The sequence below is a fragment of the Vidua macroura genome, chromosome 5 (assembly GCF_024509145.1).
Source record: "Vidua macroura isolate BioBank_ID:100142 chromosome 5, ASM2450914v1, whole genome shotgun sequence".
Lineage (NCBI taxonomy): Eukaryota > Metazoa > Chordata > Aves > Passeriformes > Viduidae > Vidua > Vidua macroura.
This window is the reverse complement of record NC_071575.1, coordinates 29,302,486-29,329,154: the sequence shown is the minus strand read 5'-3', so window position 1 is coordinate 29,329,154 and position 26,669 is coordinate 29,302,486. Positions and strand designations below refer to the sequence as shown.

Sequence of the window (26,669 nt, the reverse complement as noted above, 5' to 3'; positions counted from 1 at the left end):
TAGGAGAAGTGGGAAAACAATCTTTTATTGCAAAGCTGTATCATTAGGCAGAACAAATGCTCATCTTGGAACTCTCTTAAAAAATAAAAGTAATTTTTTGATTAATAAATTTGATCAATAAATCTAAACCAAACAACCACAAGAACAGGTTATCAGAAGTGTGAATTAGATAAGAGGCAGGCAGAAATGAAATCCCAAATACAGCTACACTGTTAACTGTATTTAACACAGTATCTCAGTTCAGTAGTTTATTTTCTACCCCACCTTCAGTGTTTAGATTTCTAAATCACTACTGCAATTTAATAAGAAAGCAAGTTTGACTACCTGAAACTAAAGGCTGATTTTACCAGACCACTGTATAGACAAAATACAGATGACAGTGTTTAGAAAGCTGGATGCTGATACCACACAAAGAAATTGAATTCAAAACTGAGTTTATATCAATTGTTTTTATTAGATATCAGCAGTTTACAAATTTGAATTAAGAAAATTACAGAACAGAATTAACTTGAATTCATTCTTCGTTGAAATGTTTTTTCTTTAAGGTCATAATTTTTATGCAGGAAGTCATCAGCAATAAATTCTAGACTGTCTAAAACACAGCCCCACTATTTCCTTATTCAATAATTGATAATTTATCAAAAATCTAATATTGTGCTAAACATTTTTAACAAGTATTTAATTAACTACTCTATTAGGCCCTTAGTATATTTCAAGGTTTTTTTTTTTTCAATTTTTTTTTCAATTTTTAAAATTTTTAAAAGCACTTAAGGATTCTATATTGCTATTTTTTTTTTTAACTTTCAAAATTAGGAATAAATAGACTGTTCCCACAACAAGGTGAAATCCACTATTTAGCATTACCACATTTTGATTTCTCCACATTTCACATCTAAGCACAGAACCTTCTAGCTGGAATACTGTTTTAAACCACTAATTCCTCACCATTTTAATGCACACCAATTTATGACTTCAAGAGCTTTCACTTCCTGGCAACACAGGTTTAATTTAAATGCATATTTTGCTACAGTCTACTAAACACCACCACCTCCTTTCTCCTTCCTGCCTCACAGACAGAGCCAGTAATAAAACAAAGCTCCCAGCTTATCTAACAATAAGGCTGTTAAGAAATAAAGACTGGAAAGGAAGAAAAAAGAAGTAGTATATGCAATGTAACAAGTTGGTGCAAGATTTCTGCTCCGTTAAGATGAAACCGCACAAAGAAAAGGCTGAGTCAGAAATCTGCACTAAGAAACAGGTAAAAACATCATCAGTCTTAAGGCAACCTTCATTTGAATCAGCAGAGTGATTACTTGTGTGCCTGAAGAGGAATCCTTCTTTAGCTTCATTTAGGAACCATATCGATCCTAGAAAAGCAAAAACAAATAACAAACCAAATATGAATGGGTTTTCCATGGAAAGAAATCAGTTTTATTTCCATTTGTGCAATAAATAGCAGCTGAAGTCTTCAAGACTTTCAGAAAATTGACCAGTGCTTCCAAGAACTGGAGTTTGGGGTTGAATTCCAGGATAATCAGCCTGATTTGCAAACATCTGAAAGCTCCCAATGACCTCATACAGGAATTGCCAAGTGACTGGAGCACAAAACATGCTGGACACTGAGGCCAGGATGGCTTATTTCGTGCATAACCATGGATCAAAGGTCAACTAAAGAGCCAATGCAAGAGTTGGGCTGGATGATCACTGCAGATCTCTCCCACCCAAACTATTCCATTCTGAGTTAGGAACTGTGATGAGTTTAAAATAGAGTGACAACAAATAACTTTCATGATGGGATTTTTTGCTTTCATTGTAAGAAAAGAGATATCCTAATGAAAGTGAGCTAGCAGATACAGATTTATTTTCTAAATGATAAAGATTTACTGTCTACTTTGAGAGGTCTACAGAGCTCAAAACCAAATGCATTCGTTTCTCCCTAAAGATAATTCAGTGGCAGGATCCATTGTACTAAATCCCTAAAGAAAGGCTTCAACTGATGGTTAACAGATTATGACATTTTTACTCACCTGTATAGATGTCATGACTCCATTAGCAAGGACAGAAAGTTTTCCAGCCACGGACTTCACTCCTTGTTTAAACTGAGCCATATCAGGAGCTGAAGACAAGACATTGGTAATATTGTAGCTTCCTAAAAGGGGAACACACACATGGAGGAAACAGAATTTTATATTAAAAATCAACCTTTTTTTTTTTTCCTCTCTGAAGTACAATGTATGACTAGGACTACTAGACAGAGATCTCAATGTCTTAAATCCATCTTCCTTTGGATTGTTTTCAGGTTTTCATAATTCCACCCAAGAGTGTCATCCTCTACACTCTGCATTCCCAGCAAAGCAATTCATGTTTGGATAGTAGATGCCTTATTCTGTACTTCCAGTCTGTGACAATGTTGTTTTGTATCCTCAACAGCTGTCATCCCCTTGCAATTTAAAGATGAATGCACTTCAGAGGTGGCTGAAATGATGAACCCTATTTGTGTGCATGCAGAGGGGTGATTTCCATGCTGTATAAACACATACATTTTGCCTTACTACATTGGAGGCTTGGAAAAATCCATAGAAATTACAGTAAATGTAAATAAATTAGGTTTTAAAACTCCAGAACAATGCTGGCAATCCAGCCTTCCTTAAAATTTGGACAGAATTAGCTCTGCTGTTATTATGGAAAATGCAAGTCTAAAGCTAGCAGAGATCAAAGATAATTAATTAACTACTCTAATTGGACTCTAAACTAACTGCATGCTGAGTATTAATACACTAACAATTACTATCACCCACTCATTGGTGAAAATAATTACTGGTATGTCTTAGTATCAAATATGGGATGCTGTCAAAGGCACAAATCTAGGTAAACCAGGATCACAGAACAGTGATCACAGAGACAACCACAGAAAGGCCCTGGGCTGGAAAGAACCTCAAATATCATCTCATTCCAACCCGCTGCCACAAGCAGGGACGCCTTCCACTATCCCAGGTTGTTCCAAGCTCCATACAACCTGGCCTTGGACACTTCCAGGGATCCAGGAGTAGCCACAGCTTCTCTGTGCCAGGGCCTCCCCACAATTTTTTTCCCAGTATCCAATCTAAACCTCCTCTCTGTCAGTTTAAATCCATTCCCCCTTGTCCTGTCACTCCAGGCTCTTGTCAAGGTTTCTCTCTCCATCTTTCCTGTGGGTTCCTTCAGGCATTGCAAGGCCACAATGAGGTCACCCTAAAGATCTCACGGAATAAATGGGGCTCCAGGGAGTAACCATCCCAAACCAGACATTTTCTAAATGGAGACTCCTTTTAATCTTTCCAACAGGGGCGGAGGAGAAAGAGAGAGAAGGAGAGGGAACCTGTAGCTCCTCTGTCCTGGGAAGTTAAAGGCACTGCCTCCTTAGCAGGCTGAGACAGACAATCCTGGAGATAATTTGTTTTACCTAAGATAAGAGGATGGTTTGTAGCACAGATGCCTTGTCACATTCAGAAAACTTCCCACTCCAATCCTTCAACCCAGCATGGTTTCATAGATACTATAGATGTTCTTTATAGATTTATCTTCAAGAGTTCCCTCAGCCCTATTTCTGAGCAGTAATTTGGACTTCCTTACGATCTGTTCCACTGATCAAATGCTTAGGGCATTTTTGTTACTAAGATCAGTCATAGAAATAAAATCTGCAGATATAAATAACCTGAGAAGCTCTAACCATTTCTCAGCCAGAAGAATTCCCTCATCATTTGCTGGCTAAGTTTGGTTGGTCTGAAAAAGTCCACATAAACAAGGCAGGAAAGCATCTCCTTTTCCTGTAGTTTCCTTCCAAATCAACACCTCCAAGTCAGCCCCTTGACTTTCATATAAGCATCAGCTTTGAAATAATGCAAAAAGGCCTTTTCTTGCAGCCCCCTCTTTGGTTAAAAACCTCCCCACAGCATTCTGTACAGAAGCAATGAGCCCCACACTGTTCTAGCCTGACACCTCATCAGTGCTCATAAAAACAACCTTAGAGCAAAAGATGTTTTATTGTGGCAAGGACCCCAGAACTACAGTGGTGGTTTTGTTGACAGTGTCCTGATTACATTTATTTTATAGAACTAATGATAGTCTGGGCATTAATCCCACACCAGACAAACTGTCAGTGCAGTAGCATTTCTCCAAGAAGGGCCACCCCACAGTTTTTGGGGTGAGGGGTGTAGCAGAGACACGCAGGAAAGGAAGTTTCTATACATTTGAAATAGTGTGAATTTATGACATCATGTTGCAAATGCTTTTTCAAGTGGTTAAAGCAACTTACTGTGATTTCTGCTTGATATCTTCTTCCCTCTTTTTTTTTTTCACATTTCAAATGTCTAAGCCCTGCTTTTACTTAAGCAACCAGTAACAGGAGTTACTTCTCTACTAGTCAGTGTATTCAAACTTGCTTTCAGGGGACCAAAACTAAACAGTCACATGTTTTTGGGTTTTTTCCCCTCCTACTTTTCCAAAGTAAAATCAGATGCTGCACACTGTTTTTCCAGCCTATTTGAATAATTACTCACAGATTTCAAGTCCTTCAGTAACTCTTTTTTTCCCAATTTCTTCAAAAGATAAGGAATGAAATTCAACTGATTAAGCCTCTACAATTGTCCAGCATTTGCCACCTTTTCCATTGCACATTATTGCACAATCCAAGAAGTGTTGGAGAGAAAACATGAGACATTTTCAATACCCTAAGGGGCTTCTTTTCACTCAATCTAATCTTTCTCCCTTCTGATTTGAAGAACTACACTCTCCCATGTGAGGTGCTCCAAAAAATCTTTGAAAACAGACAATCCAAGTGAAGATCTTCCTCAATAATTTTACAAGGTCAGAGGTAGAAGCCAATATCCCACTGAATGGATATGCCATGTAACAGATTACATGGGAATTTCAAGTCCACCAACATTTTATTAATGATTTTTCCTAGATCCAGTATTATGGTGACAGCTAATGAGCTACTTATGGTAACTGATCAAAAAAACTACCTGAGAGTCCATTTTAGGGGAAATAATACTGGGAAGTATTATTCTTTTATTTTCCTTTGATAAATGTTATTTGCAAAATAACTAATAATTATGTTGTTATTTGCATAATAAAATGTTGTTATTTGCAACACAGCCCCAGTATAAAATACTGAACTTACAGAATCAAAAATAGAGAACTTTACTTTTAAGGGGTTAGTTTTTAAACAATGACTACACCTGCCATGCCTGTTTGAGCTATTAGCATTTTGCTTGCAGAACACAGTGATGACTGTGATTAGAAGCAGAGTCAGGGCCTGCACCCCCCACATGCTCCAGTTTCTCACTCTGTTTGGTATGTACCTGTTGATTGTTTTCTCTGGTCTTCAAACAAGTCAGCTGAACTTATGGATGTGCTTCCAGAAAGCCTTTCTAGCCGAGCCCTTGCTTCATACTGGAAAAGAATTGAGAATAAGAAGGATTTTATCAGCTTGCTGTCACGTTTGGAGGTCATGTCACATAATCTAAGAGACTACAGACATTTAGAACTGAAGTGGACCATACTGAAAGTTGTGCACATTTCAGTTTTCACATCACTTACACTGAGTTTGCCACCATCTCATTTCTGAGTTATCCAAGAGGCACATTTATCACTGCAACCCCAAAGGTCCCATTAGCTGTTAGTTACCCTAAAATTGCTGGAAAACTGTGCAACCATTAAAAACAAGAGCTAAAAAATGTGAAACCAAGGGGAAAGCATTGCAGTTAACATCCTGCTGACCCTTCCAACCACATGACACTTTTAACTCAACTTTTTCCAAGTTCCCTGCAAACAGTAACTATATTTTTAATTAGTATTTACACAGTTAGTTTTTCATTAAAAATGTGTATCTCGCCTCCAAAATGCAGCACAATACTAATCTCCTTTCTCTAGGCTGATTCAACTCCATGCAATTCACTGAACAATTTCTTTACTTGGGTTAGCTTTACAACATTAATGACGTTTTCATGCAACAAATCCACAGCAGGAAGATGTTTCAGCAGGTTTCAGGTTAGTTGGCATCAGTTTGGGTATCTAGAACCAATTAAGCCTGATTCTATCAAAAATCAGGAGTGCTAAATCGTAGTCTACCACTTCTGTCATGAAAGAAGAATGATGGAGGTACAATCCTACATGCAACTGCAATTCCTTAAAATTAAATTATAAACGATCAGAAATTTATACACTTCTATCAAACAAATAATCAAGGGGACATAATTCCATAAGCTCCCTAATTCTACCAATTTTAACTATTTATTGCCTTCTCTCTTACTCACATGAATACTATTTTTATAGTCAAAGCATATTTTAACATTTAAAAACACTTATCACTGTTTTCTACTTACATCAGCCTGATCTTGCCTTCCAAAGTACATGTCTGATGAAATGGCTTTGACATTGCCAAATTTTTTCTGTGCCTCATCTGTGTTTGCAGAAGGTTCATATTCAGGCTTACGCCGGGATGCAGGCCTGGAAGGAAAATAAACTGCATCAGGGAGAGAAACCTGCTTCACATCATGGCAGAATAAAAGGAATCAAACAAGAAGCACTGAAGTGCTCAGACTGGATTGTACAGGCAAATGAAAAATATGAAGAAGAGAGGCAGAAAATACCAACCAAGCATATAACCCTCTCCCTGCCCCCATTCTTACATCTTCTACTTGGTTACAAAGACAGAAATATTCTTGTCATAGAGAAGGTATTTTTTATCATCACAATCAGACCTGTTGTTTGTGTCTGTAGTACCTTCATCCTCATAACTGAGCACCCCGAATTTTCATTCATTTGTTAACAAGGTTTCCTTTGATTCATCACACAATAAACAAAGCAGGTGTGAGCTCAGAACAGGGCAAATATTTGAGTTTCTCCCCATATCTTTTGTCTACTTCCTCTTTAGCTGGAATTGGGAATTACCTCAACTACATGCACTGAACAGCTCTGACCACAACAGACAGTGCTTAAAATGTAAGGAAGAAATTCAGCTTACAAAAGAAATTCAGTCAGGAGATCCCTTGACTGCAGATGCAAGTTCTGGCCAAATTCCCCTTCTATAGACTGAAGAAAATCTCACTACTATGACCAGGACTCAAATCACATTAAAACTTGGGGGTTCTGGACAAATATCAGTTTGGTTTTCTTGGTGTACCTGTCTGAAAATCCTGTGCTTTTTGAAGTTAACAATATATCAGTGTCTTTACTATTACTTTCTTTCTTCCAAAAAGCATCTGAATTGTCATCCCATTTAGAGAAAGTGCTGCTCCTCAGATCTGAAGAATCAGAGTACCTAGAATAAAACAAAGAAAAACCTACTGAAAAGTCAGAACTTTGCTATTTATTGAAAAGTGTGAACATATTTGTTGTTAGATAATGACTGTTGTAAGTGTTCACTAGCAAGTGTTTTCACCCAAATTTCAGTTATCAGTGAGTAATTTGGATTTGACAATACTGCTTTAGAAGCTTTGTACAGTTGAATCCAATGGCTCAGAAAAGGCAGGAAAGCCTTTATTTCTGGTTCTGTATTTTTTTTAATCCAAATATTAAGAACTTGTGAGTTTTGCCGCACATTTTATTAAAATTAAATGCTAAAAACATACTTCTTGAAAGTGAGTCTGAATTTAATAAGGCAATCTTCTCTTGCACATCAGAACTGTGAGGAAAACACAAAATAAAGAAAAGGAAAAAAAATAAAGCATATTTGTAAATTCTGGTACATTATTTGATTTTTTCCCTTTTGATTACACATACCTCAGCATATGTGGAAAGTATTTTGAAAAAAAAAGAAACTACCAAAACCTATTAAAATACCAAAGATTAAGATTTTGTGCTTGAAGAAATTTACCTGAAGTTTGGCAATGACCAGGATGGGGAGAAAAATGATCAAAACCACAGGGGGATAGGAAAATGGAACCATTCAGTAGAACAAGATGGGATATTGAAGTCTGCACCTGCATCTTGTGAAAAATACTCTCAAAAAAGAAAGTTTTCCATGTTTGTACTATGAATGGTCAGGCCACTCGTTTTTGCAGTTTATGAGCATTGTAACCCCTGCAGCAGCAAAGTCTAAGCATGGAAAATATAAGGGACAGATTTGGAATGAACTTCTACAAAAAGCAGGAGCCTCTCTCCTGACAGACAAAAAGAAACCACAGCAATTTTATAAATTCCATAATAACAAACAATCATAGTGTTTTTATGGATTTGAAGCTTTCCAGTCTCACAATGGCCACCAAAACCATGGCATTGGGCAGGGGCTGCATGAGCTGATTTAGGTAAAAGTGTTTATTTTCTCTAACCTTTCCTCTCAGATTTTTGTAGCTTTGCAAAATACTTCTTCAGTATTTGGGGCGGGGAAGAGAAAGAAAAATGACATTTAACAGAAAACAAAATTTTACATTGTGACATTAATAAAGATTTTATTAACTGTAGCAAAAGCAAAACATAAAAATTCAGGATTTTCAGAGGCCTCAATTTTATGTCTAAACCTTGAGACCTTTAGCTTGCTTAATTCACTTATCAACACTCTAATATCCAGTATAATTATTTTGCTTTTGGGCATATACTAAGATGATGCTAAAGCTACTTTGCCTCTATTTCAAAGTCACAGCTTGAAATAAAGGATAACAATACCCTTAAGAAGTCCAAATCTGACTGTTCTTTCTTTAAAGAGAATTAACTTGTGTACCAACTCCAATTAGATCCTCCCAGCTCGAACCAGAACAACAAGAGCAGTGAACCGCCAGGTTACAATTTATCCTCTAATCATTGAACCACAACACATTAAAAGGCTCCTCCATAATTCATCCTTTGCCTGCTGGTAGCTGATGAATAATTTGAGAGCAGTAACAGTTCTTTTCAGGGAACAAACAAGGCAAGCACTGAAATGCTATATTTTATTTTACAAGACTGCTGCCACTTTCCTTGGACCCACATGTGTATTTCTGCTGCAGTGATTGCACTACAAAATAGTGACACAAAAGCCTTTGTGCTTTTATTTGCCTGTCTACAAGCAATTAGTACAATTTCTCATGTTGCTGTGGCAGGGATCTAATAAAGGCAGTTCATGAAAGCAACACCTGTTTACATGTCTCAGTCCAGAAACTGCTGGTTCGTTGCAATTAGTGCCTGAAAGATTTAATTATTTTTCTTCTCCCAAAAGCAATATGTTATAGTGTGCATTGCATTCATCCTCTGGTAACAAATGTTTCAATTATTTTTCACTTACATTTTCTGATCCGATACATAAAGTCTCTGAAATAGGACTGCAGACATCCACACAACACACTCAGCACAATACATCAAAAAGACTGAAGTTTGTGCATTTGGCACGCAGAGAATGATGCAACTGTAGTACATCTAATATCAGACTTCAGTGCTTATTTAATTTGAAAGACAACAGCACAAGAAAGAAAGAAAAAAGGAATGAACACAAGTCATTCTGACAAAAAAGTTCACTGGATTTGGAATACAGCAAATAAAAGTTTATATGGCAATTGTCTGTGCAAGCACAGACTAGACTCTGGACAAGATAAAATCTACAAACACATAGTTCAGACCAGTTTTCCAACAAAGCTACCTCCCCCTCCTTCACAAACCCATCTGTCACAGAGACAAAGCCAACTTTTCCACCACTCTTCTGATTCAGATGTCCCCTGAAAACATGTTGGGTGTGTACACAGCTTCAAACTACCTTCATCTCAGCTTTCCAAAACACTGTGCATATTATTATGGAACTTGCATACACTTCTGGGCCCATCCAGAATCAAAGGCTTACAGAATACCTCGAGCTAGAAGAGAAGTAAGAGTCTTCCGCATCATCCATGTACTTCTTCTTTGGCTTTGCAATTGTGGGTGTTTCCTGCTCTATTGTCTGCATCTCTGAGGCCACTGAGTGAGAAATGCCACTGGGGACAGGAAGAAAACAAACATGTAAAGAAATGAACAAAACTCACACCCTAAAAGAAAAAAAAAAATATCAAAGCCCAAATCTAGTTTCTGAAGCCTGCTGAGAAACCCAAGCTATACAAACATTTAAGGAAAGAGGAATTAAAACAAAGGAAACCCTTGGAAAACTGTTGTTCTCTCAAGTAGGGACAGGATTTCTGGACACAAAGCCCATTCTGGCAGCTGGAAAATGCAATCTAGGCTGACCTCTGTCTGGCAGGTTAGAACTTAAATCTATCAGAAGCTTCCCCTTGACAAAGAGAAGATTCTTTGCTGATATTGCTCAAGCTTGAATAACATGCTCTAGTCCATTTCTTCATTTCCTGAGTAAAATGAGGGATAAGTGCATAAAACCACAGAGTATTTCGAATACAGTTTCCAGAATTTCACATACCTCCTGTTGCTGCCCAATCCCATGCCAAGCCTCTCCAGTTCTGTTTTCTTCTTACCAGAGAGGTTTAAGGTTTCTTCTCTTGCTTTAATATCAAGATCTCTGTAGGCCAACCTTAAAGATGATACACTGGAAAAAACCACAGTTACCAGAGCAATGTCCAATGCTACTGGAATTATCAGCCCAGGAATATTAGTAGAAAATTAACAATATTTATTGTAGCACTGTATTTTCTAATGTCTTCCCTTAAGGCACATCTAGGCCCAGCTAAGTCTCTATCCCTTACCTCTAAACATCTTCATATTTTCCAGTCACACCAGCGCAGCAGACTGAGGTTTTTCATCTTGATTACAGAATTGCAGAAATACTGCTTAAATGTAATTTGTCAGGTCAAAAGGGATACAATTTTAATTGATTTTAATGAGCAACTCAGCAATATTTTAATCTATAAGTCTCAACTGGCATGAAATACAAATGAACTATCAGAAGAAAGGCAAATGAAATTTTGGATGTTGCTGGCAGACATGCTGCAAAGCAGAAGGGAGTAACTGGTAACATCTACCAGCACTTTATGCAGTAAGATTAGCAGCCCTTCTCAGGAAATCTATTTTATGAACATCAAAATCTTATTTGCTGTTGATTAAAACAAATGGAAATACTGATCAAGTTTGTAGATGTAATTTCAGCTATCTATTCTTGTCAGTGCACAGAAGATAAGGGAATTGTGTAAGAATTTAAAATCACATTTAAGTCTCAGAACTCTTCCTCCTTCCAAATATTAAACTACAAAAAGAATCACTTCCACTCCTTGTCACATAACAAAGTAATATTGAATTAATTTAGTAAAACTTATTACTCAAGCTTTTAAAATTAAAACCACCACAAACATTAGTTGGAAGAAATGCAGTTTTAGCAGAGTTCACCCTTCCTTTCATTTTGGTATCCGCCTAACTGATAATCTCAGGGAAATACAGTTCTCTTGCCTTCACTGGGACTGGATCCATAAACTCAGTGTATGTGCATCCCTCATGTTTACAAGCATTTTTAGAGGGTTTTGACTACTGCAGAAAGGTTGCAGAACTTTTTAGTAAAAGTTGGCTTGGATCTTTAGATTTATACATATCTGACACAAAACCCAAGACACTGCTTGGGATTTTCTTCCAAACTAAATTATACAGTCAAAGACAATATTGATAAAGAACAATAATACATGAATAGTCCTTTTTTTTTTTTTTTAGTTGTTACTTCAGAGTCTCTCCACTGGTAGTTTTTGGCAAACACCAAGAACCATGATGTTGTGGTTAAAACACATCAAATGATCCCCTTGTGGTTGGCACTTTTAATGCAACCAAAACATTCATTTCTGCAAGGACAACATAAAAGTGAGCAAAAGGAATGGGGAGGAGATTATGAGCAAAAAGTCATCCTGTAATTATGTAACAATTCAGAAAACTTCTTAAAATGTTATATGGATGGATTCTCCAGCACCTGACAGGATGTCCAGCTCTGTAACAGTAGAAGTGTACACTGACCAACTATTTTGTAGTATAATTTTGATATCAATTAATGAAATATTAAAAACCAAAAGCACATAGCAGAGGAATCAGAAACAGTCCCCTCTGAGCTTTAGGGCTGAGTATCTATTAATTAAGGTGGACCAATAGATTTAAGACCTCAGACAGAATTATTTAAAGGGTTTTGGTAAAAGTGAAGGCAGTTCCAGTATAAATCAGCTGAAAACTTAATCAGGCAATTTGAGACATACTTAAACTTCCCCTGCTCTTACCCAGTAAGCACAAGCTGAATATTCCCTATGCTCTTAGAAAGATAGCTTTCAATAGTATTGAGCTCACTACTCCAAACCAAAATAAACTAGGTAACTAGCATGAGATGAAAAAATTTCAAGAGTCAAGAGTCTTCTTAATACTTAATTTTCTACAGTAGCCCATCAACTGTATAAACATATATTTAGTAGCCAAAAAAAGGCACTGGGGGAATTACTGCTTGGCTCATCTTAACCATGTCTGTTTGGGCATTTTTTTTGAAGAACCGAAGTTTTATTTGCATCTGCTAATCTACGGTACTATTTAAAATGCTGTCAATTAGTTCATTAAATTAGGCTTCATGGTTTACCATTGTATAATTAATTCATACTTACAGTGGCTCTTCCTTCTCAGTTTTCTTACTACTGTGAAGATCCTCTTGTTCCTTCATTTTGTTTACAGCTTGTGCTTGTTTTTCAATCTCATTAAAGCTCTGGCTGCTCACTTTTTGGGCTCCCAAACCACCTTTTTTGGCACCAAGCTGGAATTATTGAAAAAGAAAAAACCAAAAGCCCCAATATTTATGTGTGTCACTGGTGGGTTTGAACCACCAGCTGACTCAACAGCCAGATGTGCAAGCAACAGCAAATACTACATCCCGTCTGGGAGCAGTCCTTGCAGACAGCAAGGACAATTTGAAGCACAGAAAATACTTCTTTCCATATTTTGGACTTCATAATTCTGCTTCTGCTAATTGTTCTGACAAATTTAGTTAGCTTTGCAGTGAAGTCCCACAGAAAAATTGAAGTATTCAGGTTTTAACTGTTCAGAGATTGGCAGGCTCTAACAAATGTAACACACAGAACAACTTTGGTTTCTTTTGTTGTATAGGAATAATATAATAGATTTTGTTGCAATGGAACCATTATCAGATTTATAAAACACCTAATACAGCAAATATGGATGCAATGGTGCTGACTCAAATGGTGGCACAGCCCTCAAACTGCTGCTCTCAGTCTCCTCTGTGTTTAGTTCCTCACCTGCAACACTGCAGCAACAGTAAAATTCACAATGCATTTATCTTCACCTTTTATTGTTTTAAAGCCTTCATGTAAAAGCTCCAGGCCATGCACACACAGATCACATACTGTACCTGCACTTGTCAACCCAGTTCTGTTGTTCTCACTGGAAGGGAACAGATCTGCACAAACCACTCAGAATAAAAAATTCCTCTTGGGTATTAGGGTCTTCTAGAGGGAGCACAAAATCATGGACTTAAAAGGAGTGTGTCCCTGTAACAAGCTGTCACCCTGACAGCCCATGATTAGGGTGGCACTAGGGTGACTACTAGGGTTGTTTCTTGAGTTGCAACAGCCACACATTCAAAACTTAAGCTGCCTTCCTCAGTTTTCCTGTGCCTTGGACCATCATTCAGAGACACTAAACTTTCTTCCTGCCTTTTTACAGAGACCAGATGCTAAGAAAGTGCTAAGACCCCATGCAGAAGCAAGTCTGTAAACTATCTTTCAACTATTTTATATGACCTATAATACAGTTAAAAATACTTACTGTTTACATGCACTTACCCCCTTCTTAACTTGATTTGGCTTCTTTTTTATGAAGGTGGTGTTCTCTGCAAGGATTAAATGTCTATTAGTTAACATACAGTTTTTATTAATTCCAGAACTGCAGAAGGAAATTTCCATAACATCAACCTCAAAACAGTTTTTGCCATTTATTTTCAGGCCTTTCTACGCTGAGGGGTTGAGATACTAAACCAGGCGATGTAACAGAGCTGTGAATATCTCCAAGAAAACGTGGGGAGCTACCTTTGATTGGCATCTCTTGAAAATATGCAGTAAGAATAAAATTACAGCTCAGTTGTCTGTTGCAGATTTCTGCTAGTAACAGAACAGGAAAGCAGGACTTGCTCTTCTGAATCAGACCTGGGGTCCACCTGACCTCATATCACTTCCAAGATGAGTTTTTTCCTGTCTAGAAAGGCACTGGCTGTGTTCAAACCCACCAGTGACACACATAAAACATACCTGCATCACTAAAACATCACAAGCATTATAAACTGCTCCTACTGTTATATTACCAACTGCTCCTACAGCACCCTACTGGATGTCTGTGCACACAGAAAAACTACTCTGAGCTGAAATTTGTGTGGAAAGGGGCATACACAGAACAGAAATTCTTCCCTTTAGACAGAACTTGTGATGTCCAAACCATTCAAAAAAAGCACTTGTTTTAGGAGAACGTGCTAAAGATACAAATGAGAAAAGCAGAAGTGAAGTTTTTTGTAGTCTCCAGCTCTAAAATAACCAAACCCAAATAAAAACAATGATGAAGACCATACCTGTCCGAAGTCTTGAAACAGACCCAGACAGCACTTATACTGTGCTGCTGAGAATCAACATTTGTTCTCAGAAGCCTGGTTCTGCAGGACAAGCCTCACAGTGACAAATCACTGAGGTATTTTACTCTATTCTATTTCCATCAGCTTTTTTTCCTTACTCACGGTATGACAAACTGCTCAGTGTTAACTGGTCACTGAAGATACTGCATTATCAACACAGGATTTTTCCAGTCCAAGTTTTTATGTTCAGATTTCTGAAAAGGGAGCAAAATCTATTTCCACAGCTCTTCCTAGGCAGACATTCTCTGTCCAAAGGGATATTTGGGTTCCCTGCACTTGCTGCTCTCTTCTGCTGCTTGCACTCATTACCTAATGCAGGCTGTGAGGATGTGCTAAGGCCATCAACACTTGGTCCATGTTGCGATCCTAAAAGATAAGGAATAACAAGAGTAAGAATATCAGGAGGCTCTTTAGAATGAAGTACTAAAACACATCTCACTGTACTCAGGGTCGTGCCTGGTAGAGACACCATAATGTGCTATTTCCATCACAGCTTTCCCAGTCACTAAAAGGGCAGCAGGCACCCCAAATTCTTGTGTTATTTAGCATGCTTAGGTTATTTAACTATTAAAGCAGGGTAAAAAGAGACTAAACTAAGAGAATATCAGAAAAATGCAACTTATTGTTAACAAAGAATCAGTCATACCTTCACAGGATTCTGGAATGTTTTCTGAAGTTTTCTGCTGGAGAGAAACTGGTTCTGGTAACATCCACTCTGTATCCTTTGCCTTGGAAAAAAACAGAATCAAAAGTGCACAGAAAATAGAATACACCAAATAAATACGAGCACTTAGCTAAAGACTGCCTAAGCATCACTGGTTTATTAATATTGAATTCTTATGATTACAGCTTTTAGGATTAAAACCTGTACACATAAGGGCAGCTATTAAAATTACAAGAAATGCCTACCTTTACTAAAAACAAGATGGTTTCAATCCACTCCTGAGCACTTTTATTTCTCCTCTCAGGAATTCTGTTTACCATATGTTTACCATCAAAACCAGTAATATGCATTTTAACTGTGCTATAGATTTATTTATTGTATGCTGGATGATTTACTTACATATCATCACCACATCTTCTCCCCACTAGAAGCTCTTGCACTTCACAAATGTGTTTTTTACACATTTTTGACTGTGAGCAGTCCTCCCAATATTCCTGGTGCATCCTCCCACTCCCTTCAAACACATCCCCCCTCAAAAGGCAGGTTTGTGACCAGGTCCCAGCAAATGTTATAAGAACTGTTACACTTTGCTGATTGAAAACGCAAGGTACCACACAGTACATTTATATCAGAGCACTTCCAAGCAAGAAATCCTGGCTCCAAGTGGAATTGTTGTGTCTACAAAAAAAAATACATTTTCATTCCATATTTAGCTACTATTTGGGTCATTTAAAATGGTCATCTTAGGAAGTGGTTCACATCCAGGAAGAATTCACAGAAAGAAAAGCAGATAAATATTAACTCTCTGACCTACCTTTTCTCTATAAAGTTTTCTTTCAGGGTTTAATCTTCACCATAGAGCTCAAAGTCAACCAAAGTGTTTAGAAAGCAAACAAGAATTAGACAGGTAATTTGTACCTTGGTAGAAACATGGGATGCAAAAAAATCTTCCTCCTCTTTGTTCTGAGGTGATGCTGGTGCCATTCCACACCCATCTGTCCACAGCTGAAATCAAGGGCCATAATTTTATAGGTAAATTGCATGAATGTATTCTTTTTCAGTGCATTAATCTTAAAACTACTCTATTTTGTTTTCAGGTTAAAAAAGTACTGATTTTTTTTTTTCTTGTCCATATTTTTTCCTTACAATTTTATCCGGTGTTCAATAGATGACATTCCTTTTTTTATTGAATTCATATGTATTTCATGTGTTCCTGGTGGATCAGCCAAGAGCTTTGAGCAAAGCCAGATCTCAGGGCTGGGGTCCCCAGAGTGCTCCAGGACAGGACTCCAACCTGTGACCTGCACTTCAAGATCACTCACAGGCAAATCTTGCTCTTCCTAGTCCATGCACAAATAATGACCTCTGTCAGAAAGGACAGTGAAGGTACAAAAAGCTCACCTCACCATTCAGCAATCAGCTCTATCACTAAGTCAGAAAATGAATGTTTTAACATGTGACAGAGGAGGGGATGGTTGGTACTAAATGCAATTATCTGAATAATTTACTTCAGTAATTTAAATAACACATAATCACTGTAGTTTACAGTGCACAGCTAAAAATATTTACTAACTATTTAGTGAATTAAAAAAAAATTATATCAAACTATTGGATGGAATCTGTAATTGAAGCAAGATAATCACAGTTCCTCAAAGAGTCACTTGGGGAACTTGCCATAAACTTAGAGATACACACAGTATATTGTACTTGAACACATTTTACATCTTAAGCTGTTTACTAAGTTAAAAGAAATGTTCTCTGAACTTCATGATGTGAATTCTATTGTCCGTAGTATAAATAATTAAGATTATAATTATCTATTAAATTTCATGCTGCTTGATGCACAGATAAGAGAAAAATTTAACTCTTCTTGCTTTTAATTTTCACTCATCTCATCAATTTCAAATGAACCAGTCACAAATTTTAACAACCTGAATTAAACAATCAAAACATGTTTTCTGTGTATGAAGAAGAGAACTGTTGTCAAACTCATTTAACACTTCAGAAATCAATTCTGGATACTTTGCTTAACTCCTGTCAGCAATTTAATGATGTTTGACAGCTTGCATGAACTGCCTCAGCATTTCTGATGGAGAACAGCAAGTTCTACACAACTTGCTAATTTCCCAAATATTATTTTTGTAAGGAAAAAACCAAAAAATACATTATTTACCTGTTCAAAACAAACCCCATTTAAATCACACACACTCTGTAGTTAATTACATTACAATTTTTCATGCAGTACTCCTCTAAACATTTAATTTCAGATAAGCAGAAATAAAACCACTACTTGGTTCATGGAGAAACAGCCATTTTATCTGAAGACTGATAATCTTTTGTATTACTGATTAGAAATTTAAAGTGACTTCAGAGGGAAAGAAGGGGAAGTTTTTCAGGAATCTCCAGGCCTCAGGACACACACTACTCACATCAGTCCCATGCTTTCTCGTGGCCTGTGTTGCAAGAGATTTGATCTTCTCCTTGTAGAGCTGAGCAGCACGACTGTTGTACTTGGCATTGGTGTCATTGGTTGTGCACCCATGTTGGTGGAAAAAAGCAGACTGGGAAGCAGAACACAGAAAATGCTGTGAGGATCAGGCTTAAAAGCTAATGACACTTGACACAAAAACATATTGCAATGCAGCAAACTACTCTGCTCCTCTGCCTAAATCTAATCTTTTAAATTATGGAGTCTAAGTAATCTGCAAAGTACAAAGGAAACTCCAGTTGGGTGACTTCTTTACATGTAAATAAAACAGAAAAAAAACCCCAATACATCAGTGTGATGCTTTAAGAGCATATGCAAATTGAAGCTTCCATTACATACAAAAAATCCTTGTTCTGGAATTAAGTGATTAAGAGGAAAGAAGAGGTAAAATTAATTGCCAGTAGCTGTGCTCCACAGAACATTCCTAATATTCTAAAAGGCACTGCTTGGATTCATCTCTCAGGCTGGGGAGATCAATGTATGTTCAATAGTATCAAAATGAGTGTATAAAAATGGTCTTCCTAAAAATGAAAGAGTTGTCTGTGCACATATCTATGTTTATAAGTGTGTGTATTTATATAAAATTAATAAATGAAGATTGTGCATTTCTGCATGCAAATGTATACACCTATTAACTTGGTACTCAGAGGAGCTTCTTAGAAACCCTAATTCCAATTACCATAGAGATTTGATCTGAAAGCACAAGGAACTAAGGACTTTCTAGCTATCTGAAACACAATAGGATGCTCAGGACTGCTGTTATCCAGGATTCAGCATCATCAGGCAATTACAGAACACGAAAGATTGATGTTAATCTAGCAATGCTTCTAGCCAAAAGTTAGTAAAACTAAACTTTAGAATTTAACTGGAACCAAAAGGGAATGGTTTTTCAGTGCCATTAAAAGTGTTAATTTTACTTCAAATGTCCAGACAATTTACCAATCTGTTTTTTCAAGTTTCAAGTATTAATCTTCTGAAGGAATCCAAACCAGATCATTGAGAATTTAAGGTATTTGGGGAGCTGCTGAGGGTATGCTGCACCTCTTGGTACAATATATGACAGAAAACAGGGACATCCAAGAAAGAAGACAAAACCCCACAAAATTAAACAATTAAGGTTTATTGTTATTCTTCTGCTAATAGGCTAAGACTAACAGAAGACTTTTTCAGACTTTGCCATCTCTTCTTTCCAACTGCCTCAAACCCTTTACATAGCAGAATTGGTATCATTTAATCAAGGCTTTTAAGCATTTGGCTAAAAAAGAAACTATTCTTAACAATGAAATTTCTCTCTTCTCATTAGTCAAAACTGTGATTTTTATGTACTAAGTGGCATAACAGAAACTTGATGAGGACATTCATATAACAGCAGTACTAACATAAAAAAGAATAACTTAGCAAGGACAGGCAGAAGAAAAAGAGGGAGAAGACAACATGTAACTGCTCAGATCTGTAAGCCTGAGATAGTGACTTGCTGCATGCCGAATTCAAAGAAAAATATCTGACTGGAAAACACAGAAGTAGAAGATAGTAACAATGACCCTGAACTCAGCATTTTTGAATGTAAATAGGAAAAAAATTAGAAAAACCCTAAAGACTTAAGATGGTTAAAACTGTCAAGGAAAACACTATGGAAAGCAAGCTTGGCACAGCTTCCTAAAGAAACAATATTAAGGACCTAGCACAAATGAAAAAATATAAGCAGAAATTGCTTTTGGAAGTTATCTTCTATGTTCCCACACTGGGTGGGCCAACTTAAGGAAGCACTCTCAGTTATTTGTGGAAAAAGCTCGGAAAAGATTGCCAAAGAGCTTACAAGAAACAAAAAGGGAGACTGAGAACAAGACAGCTGTCAACAGAACTTCAACTTACAAACACGTTGTGTAAGAACATAAAAAAAATCAAGTTGAAAGTAACAGCCAATGTGAATTGGTCCAAACCATGACACTGCTAGTCCCCCTCCAACAATGCAGCATGCCTTATCTTCAGTGCTAACTCAGGTGAAGTCAGATCTTTACTCCAGGGTGACTTTTGGCAGTTCCATGGGTTTTGGCATGGTTTTTTGCAAGCCATGGAAGGAATGATGGTCACAGGAAGGGGCCATAAGCTTTCTTTACAAGCCATCTTTGAGCAGCTGTCTAAATTAGACATATACTGACAAGGAATCTGATCTGGCCTTTCCAGTGATTTTCATCACTGACTTCTAAGAAAAAAACAAAATATTTTCAGAGTATACCAAAATGGATAAGGTGCAAGAATGGAGGATGAAATCAGAATCAAGAGGAATTCTTTAATGATGGGGAGGTGGGGCCAGGGGGATGTTGTAACAAAGAAAAGGGACTGGAAAAATAAAAATAATTCCAGGAAGAGAGGCAGTAAGGACAGGCAACATGTTCCATGCCTACCAAGCTTCAGTGTGCAAAGCAAACACTCGGGAGTACATACAGCATTTGCATTTCCTCCAACCTGCATGCATCTCAGCTGGAACCAGGACCAATTGGAATCCAATTCTGTTGACCTAAACACAAAGAAATATTTTTACTGTCATCACCAAAGCCATTTAAAATCACTCTGTTTCTGTTTTATTGCCAAGTGTTTCTCTCCCCACCTTTTTTTTTTTTTTTTGTAATCTGTAGTTATTTATCAGATCCCAAAAGGCCCTAAGTCAGCAGTTGGGACACTCACCTGGAACAGGACCAGCTCAGGGTGCAGATTTACTGCACCAGCTGACTGCCTGAGCACTGCCCAAGTACCAGAACCACAGAATAGTTTGGCTTGGAAGGGTAGAACTCAGGTGCCACCACAATGAGCTGGTTCAGGAAGCAAAGCTGGCAAATGTAACACAATTCCCAAGAAGCTATCAGATATAGCAAAGCCAACACAATCAGAAGCTGAAAGAAGAATGGGTTTCCTCTCTGAGCAGGTCTGTGAACAAACAAGACTATTAAAAGGTGAATTTTAGTGTCAAAACACACCAATACTTACCGAATGAAACTCAAGTGAACTCCAAGGGACCGGTGGGTCCCTGAGCAATCGATACATAGAAACACTCCATAGGTGATGCTTGCCCAGCTGGGGTTCTTTGCTCCACAGTCAAAACACACCTTAAAGCAAGCAAACAAACATCAGTAACAGGACTTGAGCATAACCAGGCCCTAGACTTTTATTAAGGTCAGTGTAACACTCCTGCAGTGATCCAACTTTGTGAACTCATTCTTACAGTGTTTGGTGACATGACAACTTCATGTATCCTAATTTTAGACATTTAAAGAGTTACACAATCTGCCCACACAACTACAGCCTCCCCATTTCCAAAAATAACCACTGTACACAGGTTGAGAAATCAGGTCAGAGAACCCACATCAGCCTAGTTCAAATACACATTTAACACAGCACTTCCAGCACTGCTGGAATAGGAAAGTGATTAAGAAATATTTCCCCGAAAGCAGGCTCTCCTCATGCTGTACCTTTGAGTTGCCAGAAGGTTATCAGCAGGACTAATTCCATCATTATTTAGCTTCCTGTATTAAAACCTTGACCTTCAGGGTAAGCCATGGCAATCCAGCCATGTGAAGGCCTCTAAGCACTGCTTATCCAGACAGCCTCTGCAGATATTCACATGATTCATCACACACCAATTGCCACATCAGCCTTTCCACTGTCTGTGCCACACTGGTTAAAAAGCAACCAGGTCTACAATTACTGCATGGACCAACCCAGGAATTTCCTACCCTCTGCTACCACGTTGGACCTCTAACATTCAGCCAAAACAGCAAGAGCTGTGTCCATGTGTGTCTCAAACACTCTGCAGGTCAGCAGACCATGACTTTCAAGTCCTTTTTCAGCTATTCTGAATTTTGTGCTTCTTTGACCAAGGAAAGCAAGAACCAGAAACAAATTGTCTAATACAAATCAATTATCAAACACAAGGAACACAACAACTTTAAACAGAAACAGCTATTCTAAGTTAATTCCATGTGTACACATCTATTCCTGTATGACAGGACTTTATCTCATCAATGCTTTTTCAGAGGTATCTGCAAAGACTGCACAGAAGTATTTTTACAATAAAAGCATCCACCCAGGACCACCTAATAAGAAATAACTCCACAGAGAGATAAGCTTTTACACACAAATTGACACCATTCCAATTTGCAACTTTATCCTTTAACATCCTCCTATAAAGTTAATGCATCCTCAGATAGCAATGGAAGTTCTAGCTATATGCAGATATAAAAGAGAAAGTTTATTTCAGGACAGGTGAGGACATATGGAACATCATAAACAGGCCAGAGCTTCTAGCACCTCCTTGCCAAGCTGAACAACAAAATAAAAATAAAATTAAGAAGTCTTCTTGACAGAAACTCCCTCTGGAAACCTGGATAGAGATTTTTGTCTCTAGTTTTTTGTACATACACAGTCAAACAAGCCCTGAGTCTGGGCTCAAGTCATGTCACCCATCACCCATCCAAATTCATTTCAACTACATGCCCAGAAGCAGTATGAGGCTAAACTCCTCAGTTTAATGTGTGTCTATTCAGCTTGGACAGTCCAAATTTATCAGGCACAAGCACAGTTCACCAGAAGATCCAGCATTAACTCATCCAACAACTGAACACTTTAAGGGTGAGCTTCAGTTAGGTAATGACTGGTAACACACACAGAAACCATGGAGATCACAGCTCCTGCAGGTGCAAGTCCTGTCTTTCCCTCTCAAAAGGAACCTAAGACTTATTAATGTTATCTCCATATCCCACTCCTGTCTGTGGAAATGGGGCATTCACTGGCATCCAGCAGAAATGAGAGCAACACAGAATGGGTGACAACAGGAGGGGTTAGAGAGTCCCTGAAACAAGCTCAGGTGGAAGAATGGCACAGAAGGGGTGGGGGAAAAAGAAGAATGAGTAAGACTTCATGTATGCCATATTCTAAGAAAACACACAGCCTAAGTAGCCAGAACTTGTTCTTTTTTTTTCCAAATTCTTTGAAGCAGCTCCTTAAAAAACATGAGATCCATCTTCCTTTTAAATTGACTATTTTCAAGCTTTTTCTTACAAGGCCAAAGGAGGATGGGGACAACAAAAAAGGAGAAGATTCTGCTTGAAACCAAAGCCAAGAGAGCAACCCTGGTCTCATTTCTGATGCAGGAGAACAAAGCTGACTTACAGCTGGAAGTCTTGTGGAAATTCCCTGGAGTACAAATGGGAAATGAGAATCTGGAGTTGGTGGTTAAAAAAAACACCCATCTTTTTAAAAGTTCAGTCATAAGCATACCTGAAGATTTTCTTCTTTTCCCTTTTCTATCCTCCAATTATGAGCACTTTGTAATTTCAACATCTTAAAGTCAATTGCATCACCTTGGAGTTGGCTGCCACAGCACAGTATCTTCACTCACACAGGAGTCCCTACCAGACACACGTCGAGATTATTCACAGGCATAAAAATGTACCTTTCAGGACTGAGATGCAATCAGGAACATCCAATTTTCTTCTGAAAGCAAAGGAGAAGCTGCTATTTCCATCAATGCTATGCAACAGATATAGATGCATGTTTCACTATCATTTAGACTAATTTTGCTTAGTTTTCTCAATTTTTAAAGTGCTTCCCACCAGATAAATTTTAAGAAGAATCAGGGGGAAGAAATTAAAATCAATTTCAGAGCCACCTTATGAAATTGTTTCCATTTTAAAACCAGACAAATTGTAATTTTTGTACAGATTTAGGTACAACTAAAATATTGATTAAAAATAAATTTGAAGGATATGCTTAAATAATCTAGTGCTTTCAAAATACACGTGCATGCTTTTTGTTTATTTTGTGTTGAAACACTTCACAGTGTAGATTCAGTAAGAGTCACTTTGGAAAAAAACAGCCAAAGACCTGAGATGTTTGTACAAGAGCAAACACAGAGATTTGGGTATAATCCACAGCAAGCAGTTAATAAATCATAAAACATCCACCTCGCGTAAAGCACCTACATGAACAAACAAATAAATAAAATATTGACTTTGGCTATGGAAATGCAGTAATAAATAGCTGATAGAAATGCTATTTTTGGCAGAAGCAGAAGAGGTGAGTGGGCTCAGCAAGAGCACTTATCCCTGAGGTCAGGGTTACACGGTGTCTTTCAGCCTCTACTTTTGGAACCTCCCCCAGAGTGGGGCTCCAGCCCCAGGGCAGATCCACACCTTGCCATTCCTGGGCTGTGGATCCAGCTGCCTAAACACTGATCTGCCTGCAACTCAGGAGGCAGTGCCACACTCAGCCAAGGGAATCTAAACCCAAGCAGCTCCTCCTAGTCACCAGCCACTGTCCCCAGATATGCTTTCCTTCTTCTCTTGCATCAGCACTACCAACCCCAGCAGCTGATCCCACTGGGAAGCAGCTCTGCACAGGCACTTGGACTGGGAGCAAAGGTAGGGCCAACTCACAGCACAGCCACCTGGCCAGGAATGCCACCGTAAGGGAGGGAACTGCAGTGCTGGCCACGGGAAGGCAAGAGGACTGCCCGTTTTGCAAGTGTCATCGTCTCAAAATGACTTCAGGGACACAAGATAGTAGAGTCCATCCTGGGGCAAAACCCAACACAGACACAAACCACACCCAAACACACACTGTAATAACAAAACTCAACTAGTGATAAACCACCAGCACAACACGCACACTGGGAGTCCAAGCGGAGAGAGGATCAAAGAAATAAATGAAAAAACTTTTTCAGACGAACAGATCTAAAAGATCTGACAGAATCAAAGAGACTTTCAGCACATCCTGAGTGTGCAAGTCTTCAAAGGGGTTGAGCTGTAGAGCTCACTCAAGTTAACAATATCAAGTAGCTTAAGGACTATGAACATTTTTATGGGTACAAAATACATCCTATTTAATAACTGTAACATGTTCGTTAAGTCATCAGGCAGCTGATCAACAGTCTGCTGTCATCAGGCAGCTTTACACTATGTAACACCCAAAGACACCAAGAACTCAAAACCTCATCATAAAGGGAACTAACATCAAATTACAAGATAATTATTCAAGATAATAATTTCAAGATAATTATTAAAACATCACTTTCAACACACTCTAACCCACATACTGAACTGCACAATTATTTAAATGAGAATTCTTTTCCTAAGCTCACATGCACTAAGAACTACTGCAGAGCACCCAGAACACTGTAAATGCACATGCCTGCCTAGACCAGGCAGTTCTTCCTAAACTCTACACATAAATTGCACAGCTAAAGCAAATTACTAAGCTTTTAATCCAGAATCCTTTTCAATATTTGCACTTTCCCATGTCTTTCTTCCCCCCCACCAAAAAAAGAGACTTACAAATAAAAGGGGCAGACAGACTGCTTAAGAAGAACACAAAAGAAAGGAAACAAACAGAAAGGAAACAAACATGAGAGGAGAAACTGATGGAAGAAACAACTTTTACTTCAGGAGAACGGTCACACAGGTGGGAGTGGGACAGTTGTGAGATCTAAGCTGCTGTTTTCCACTCTCCCTCTCTGCCTTAGGTCACCCAGACCGGGCACCACTGCATTCTTATCGAGTTCTCTGTGCCTGAGCCACTTCTTTGCCGCTGGCCCATGGTGAGTGGCAGCACGCATTGTGCTACTATTGCTATGTCAACACTGAATTTCTCAGTGGCATCTGACATGGGGAGACAGATACACAGCAACCACAGGTACCACATCCACCTGATTAAATCTACACAGTAACAAGGAGTCCAGCACAGGGGAACTGCTCGAGGCACTCCATGCTTGCCAGGCAGGGGCAGTACTTTCTAGTTCTCCTGTGATCCCAATACAAAAAAAGCACCACAATAGCCCTAAACTACTCAATTTCCAGGCAGAGTGCCAGTGAATTTCAGAAGCTTGTAAGAGATCTTTCACTCTCGTTGCTGGGACTAGGACCTTTCCTTGATAAACTTTTTACCCCACTGCGAAGGCAAGTTTTAAGAACAGTTTTGTTAGAAACTGAGTGCTCACCTCTGAGCTCTGCTTTGAGAAACCAGACCCGTACAGTCCTAAAGCATTGTGTTCAAAGAGTGGAAGTCAGTTTTGGACCAGAGACAGACATCCGGATTCCTATTCCCAGAGAACAAACCCAACGTGTTCCTTCATAACGCTAATCCGAAGTTTCCTGGTGGGTGTATATTTCACATATGTTCTCAGCGTACATCGCAAAGCCAACGCAAACAAGCAGCACAGAGCAGCTGAAGGCACTTGTGCCGCGTCACCTGGCCAACCACCTTTCCCAGCCCAGTGGGCACTACAGAACCACCTTCACAGCACGGAAAACCCGCCCCCCTGAGCCCGGGATAAGCCCAACAAGAGTAAAAAGCAACAAACTTTTATCACTGTAGAAGTGGCTGTGCCACTTCACTGGATAATAAAAACAAGGAAAAAAAAAACCAAAATAAACACACACTCAACAGCCCGTTGCAGCTGGTTGGGAACTTACTTTTATGCTTAGCGGAGCTGACCCTCGCAACGGAGCTGAGGCACCCGGTGGGCGCCGCACCTCCCTCCCCAAGGGCTCATCCCTTCGGGATGCCGGCCGGAGGGACGGGGGGCAGGCAGGGAAGAGCTCCCCCGCTCCCGGGACAGCCACCCCGAGGACCCACCGGGCCTTTCCCTGCTGTCCCGGCCGGGACGTGCCGGGCTGCGGGCCCCGCGCCTCCCCCGCCCCGCCGCCTGTGCGACGTGTCACCGCGGCGGAGCGCTGCCCGCCGGCTCGGCCCGGCCCCTTACCTTGTTGGTGGGCACGGAGCGGAGCCGCTTGAAGATGGCGGCGATGTCCTGCTTGCTGGGCTCGCACATGGCGCCGGGAGAACCGGCAGGGCCGCAGGGGGAGCCGCGAGGGAGAAGGGCCGGGGCTGCCGGGGCTGCCCGCGCCACCGCTCCCGGGACGCTCCGCCCGCCGCTGCCCGGCCCTCCCCGCGCCTGGAGCCGAGGGGCGGCGCGGCCCCGCCCGGCC

At 39.2% G+C, this 26,669-nt stretch overlaps 1 protein-coding gene across 2 annotated transcripts; it reads right to left on the bottom strand.

The window, feature by feature from the left end:
• On the bottom strand, window positions 1–26,669 carry ARFGAP3 (ADP ribosylation factor GTPase activating protein 3). 2 transcript variants are annotated; one of them, XM_053977421.1, is made up of 16 exons: window positions 26,444–26,669; window positions 20,674–20,792; window positions 20,134–20,206; window positions 17,630–17,761; window positions 16,119–16,205; window positions 15,183–15,264; window positions 14,846–14,902; window positions 13,701–13,747; window positions 12,510–12,655; window positions 10,355–10,480; window positions 9,798–9,920; window positions 7,166–7,303; window positions 6,366–6,489; window positions 5,343–5,433; window positions 2,028–2,149; window positions 1–1,367 (listed from the first exon to the last, which is right to left on the bottom strand). In XM_053977421.1, exons 1-16 carry the CDS (start codon window positions 26,510–26,512, stop codon window positions 1,350–1,352), a joined length of 1,554 nt encoding a protein of 517 aa, XP_053833396.1. In that variant the 5' UTR covers window positions 26,513–26,669; the 3' UTR covers window positions 1–1,349. The 2 variants fall into 2 exon arrangements, with proteins under 2 accessions (XP_053833396.1, XP_053833397.1); XM_053977422.1 differs by lacking the exon at window positions 26,444–26,669 and adding an exon at window positions 26,154–26,243.

What these genes read in the sequence shown, in the direction of transcription:
- ARFGAP3 (XM_053977421.1), bottom strand. Translation starts at nt 26,512, where the DNA reads ATGTGCGAGCCCAGCAAGCAGGACATCGCCGCCATCTTCAAGCGGCTC. An exon ending in GTTCACTTGAGTTTCATTCG is followed by an intron (nt 20,207 to 20,673) that starts GTAAGTATTGGT and finishes CTTTGTGTTTAG; the next exon opens with GTCAACAGAATTGGATTCCA. An exon ending in TACTTCTCTTCTAGCTCGAG is followed by an intron (nt 7,304 to 9,797) that starts GTATTCTGTAAG and finishes GTTTTATTCTAG; the next exon opens with GTACTCTGATTCTTCAGATC.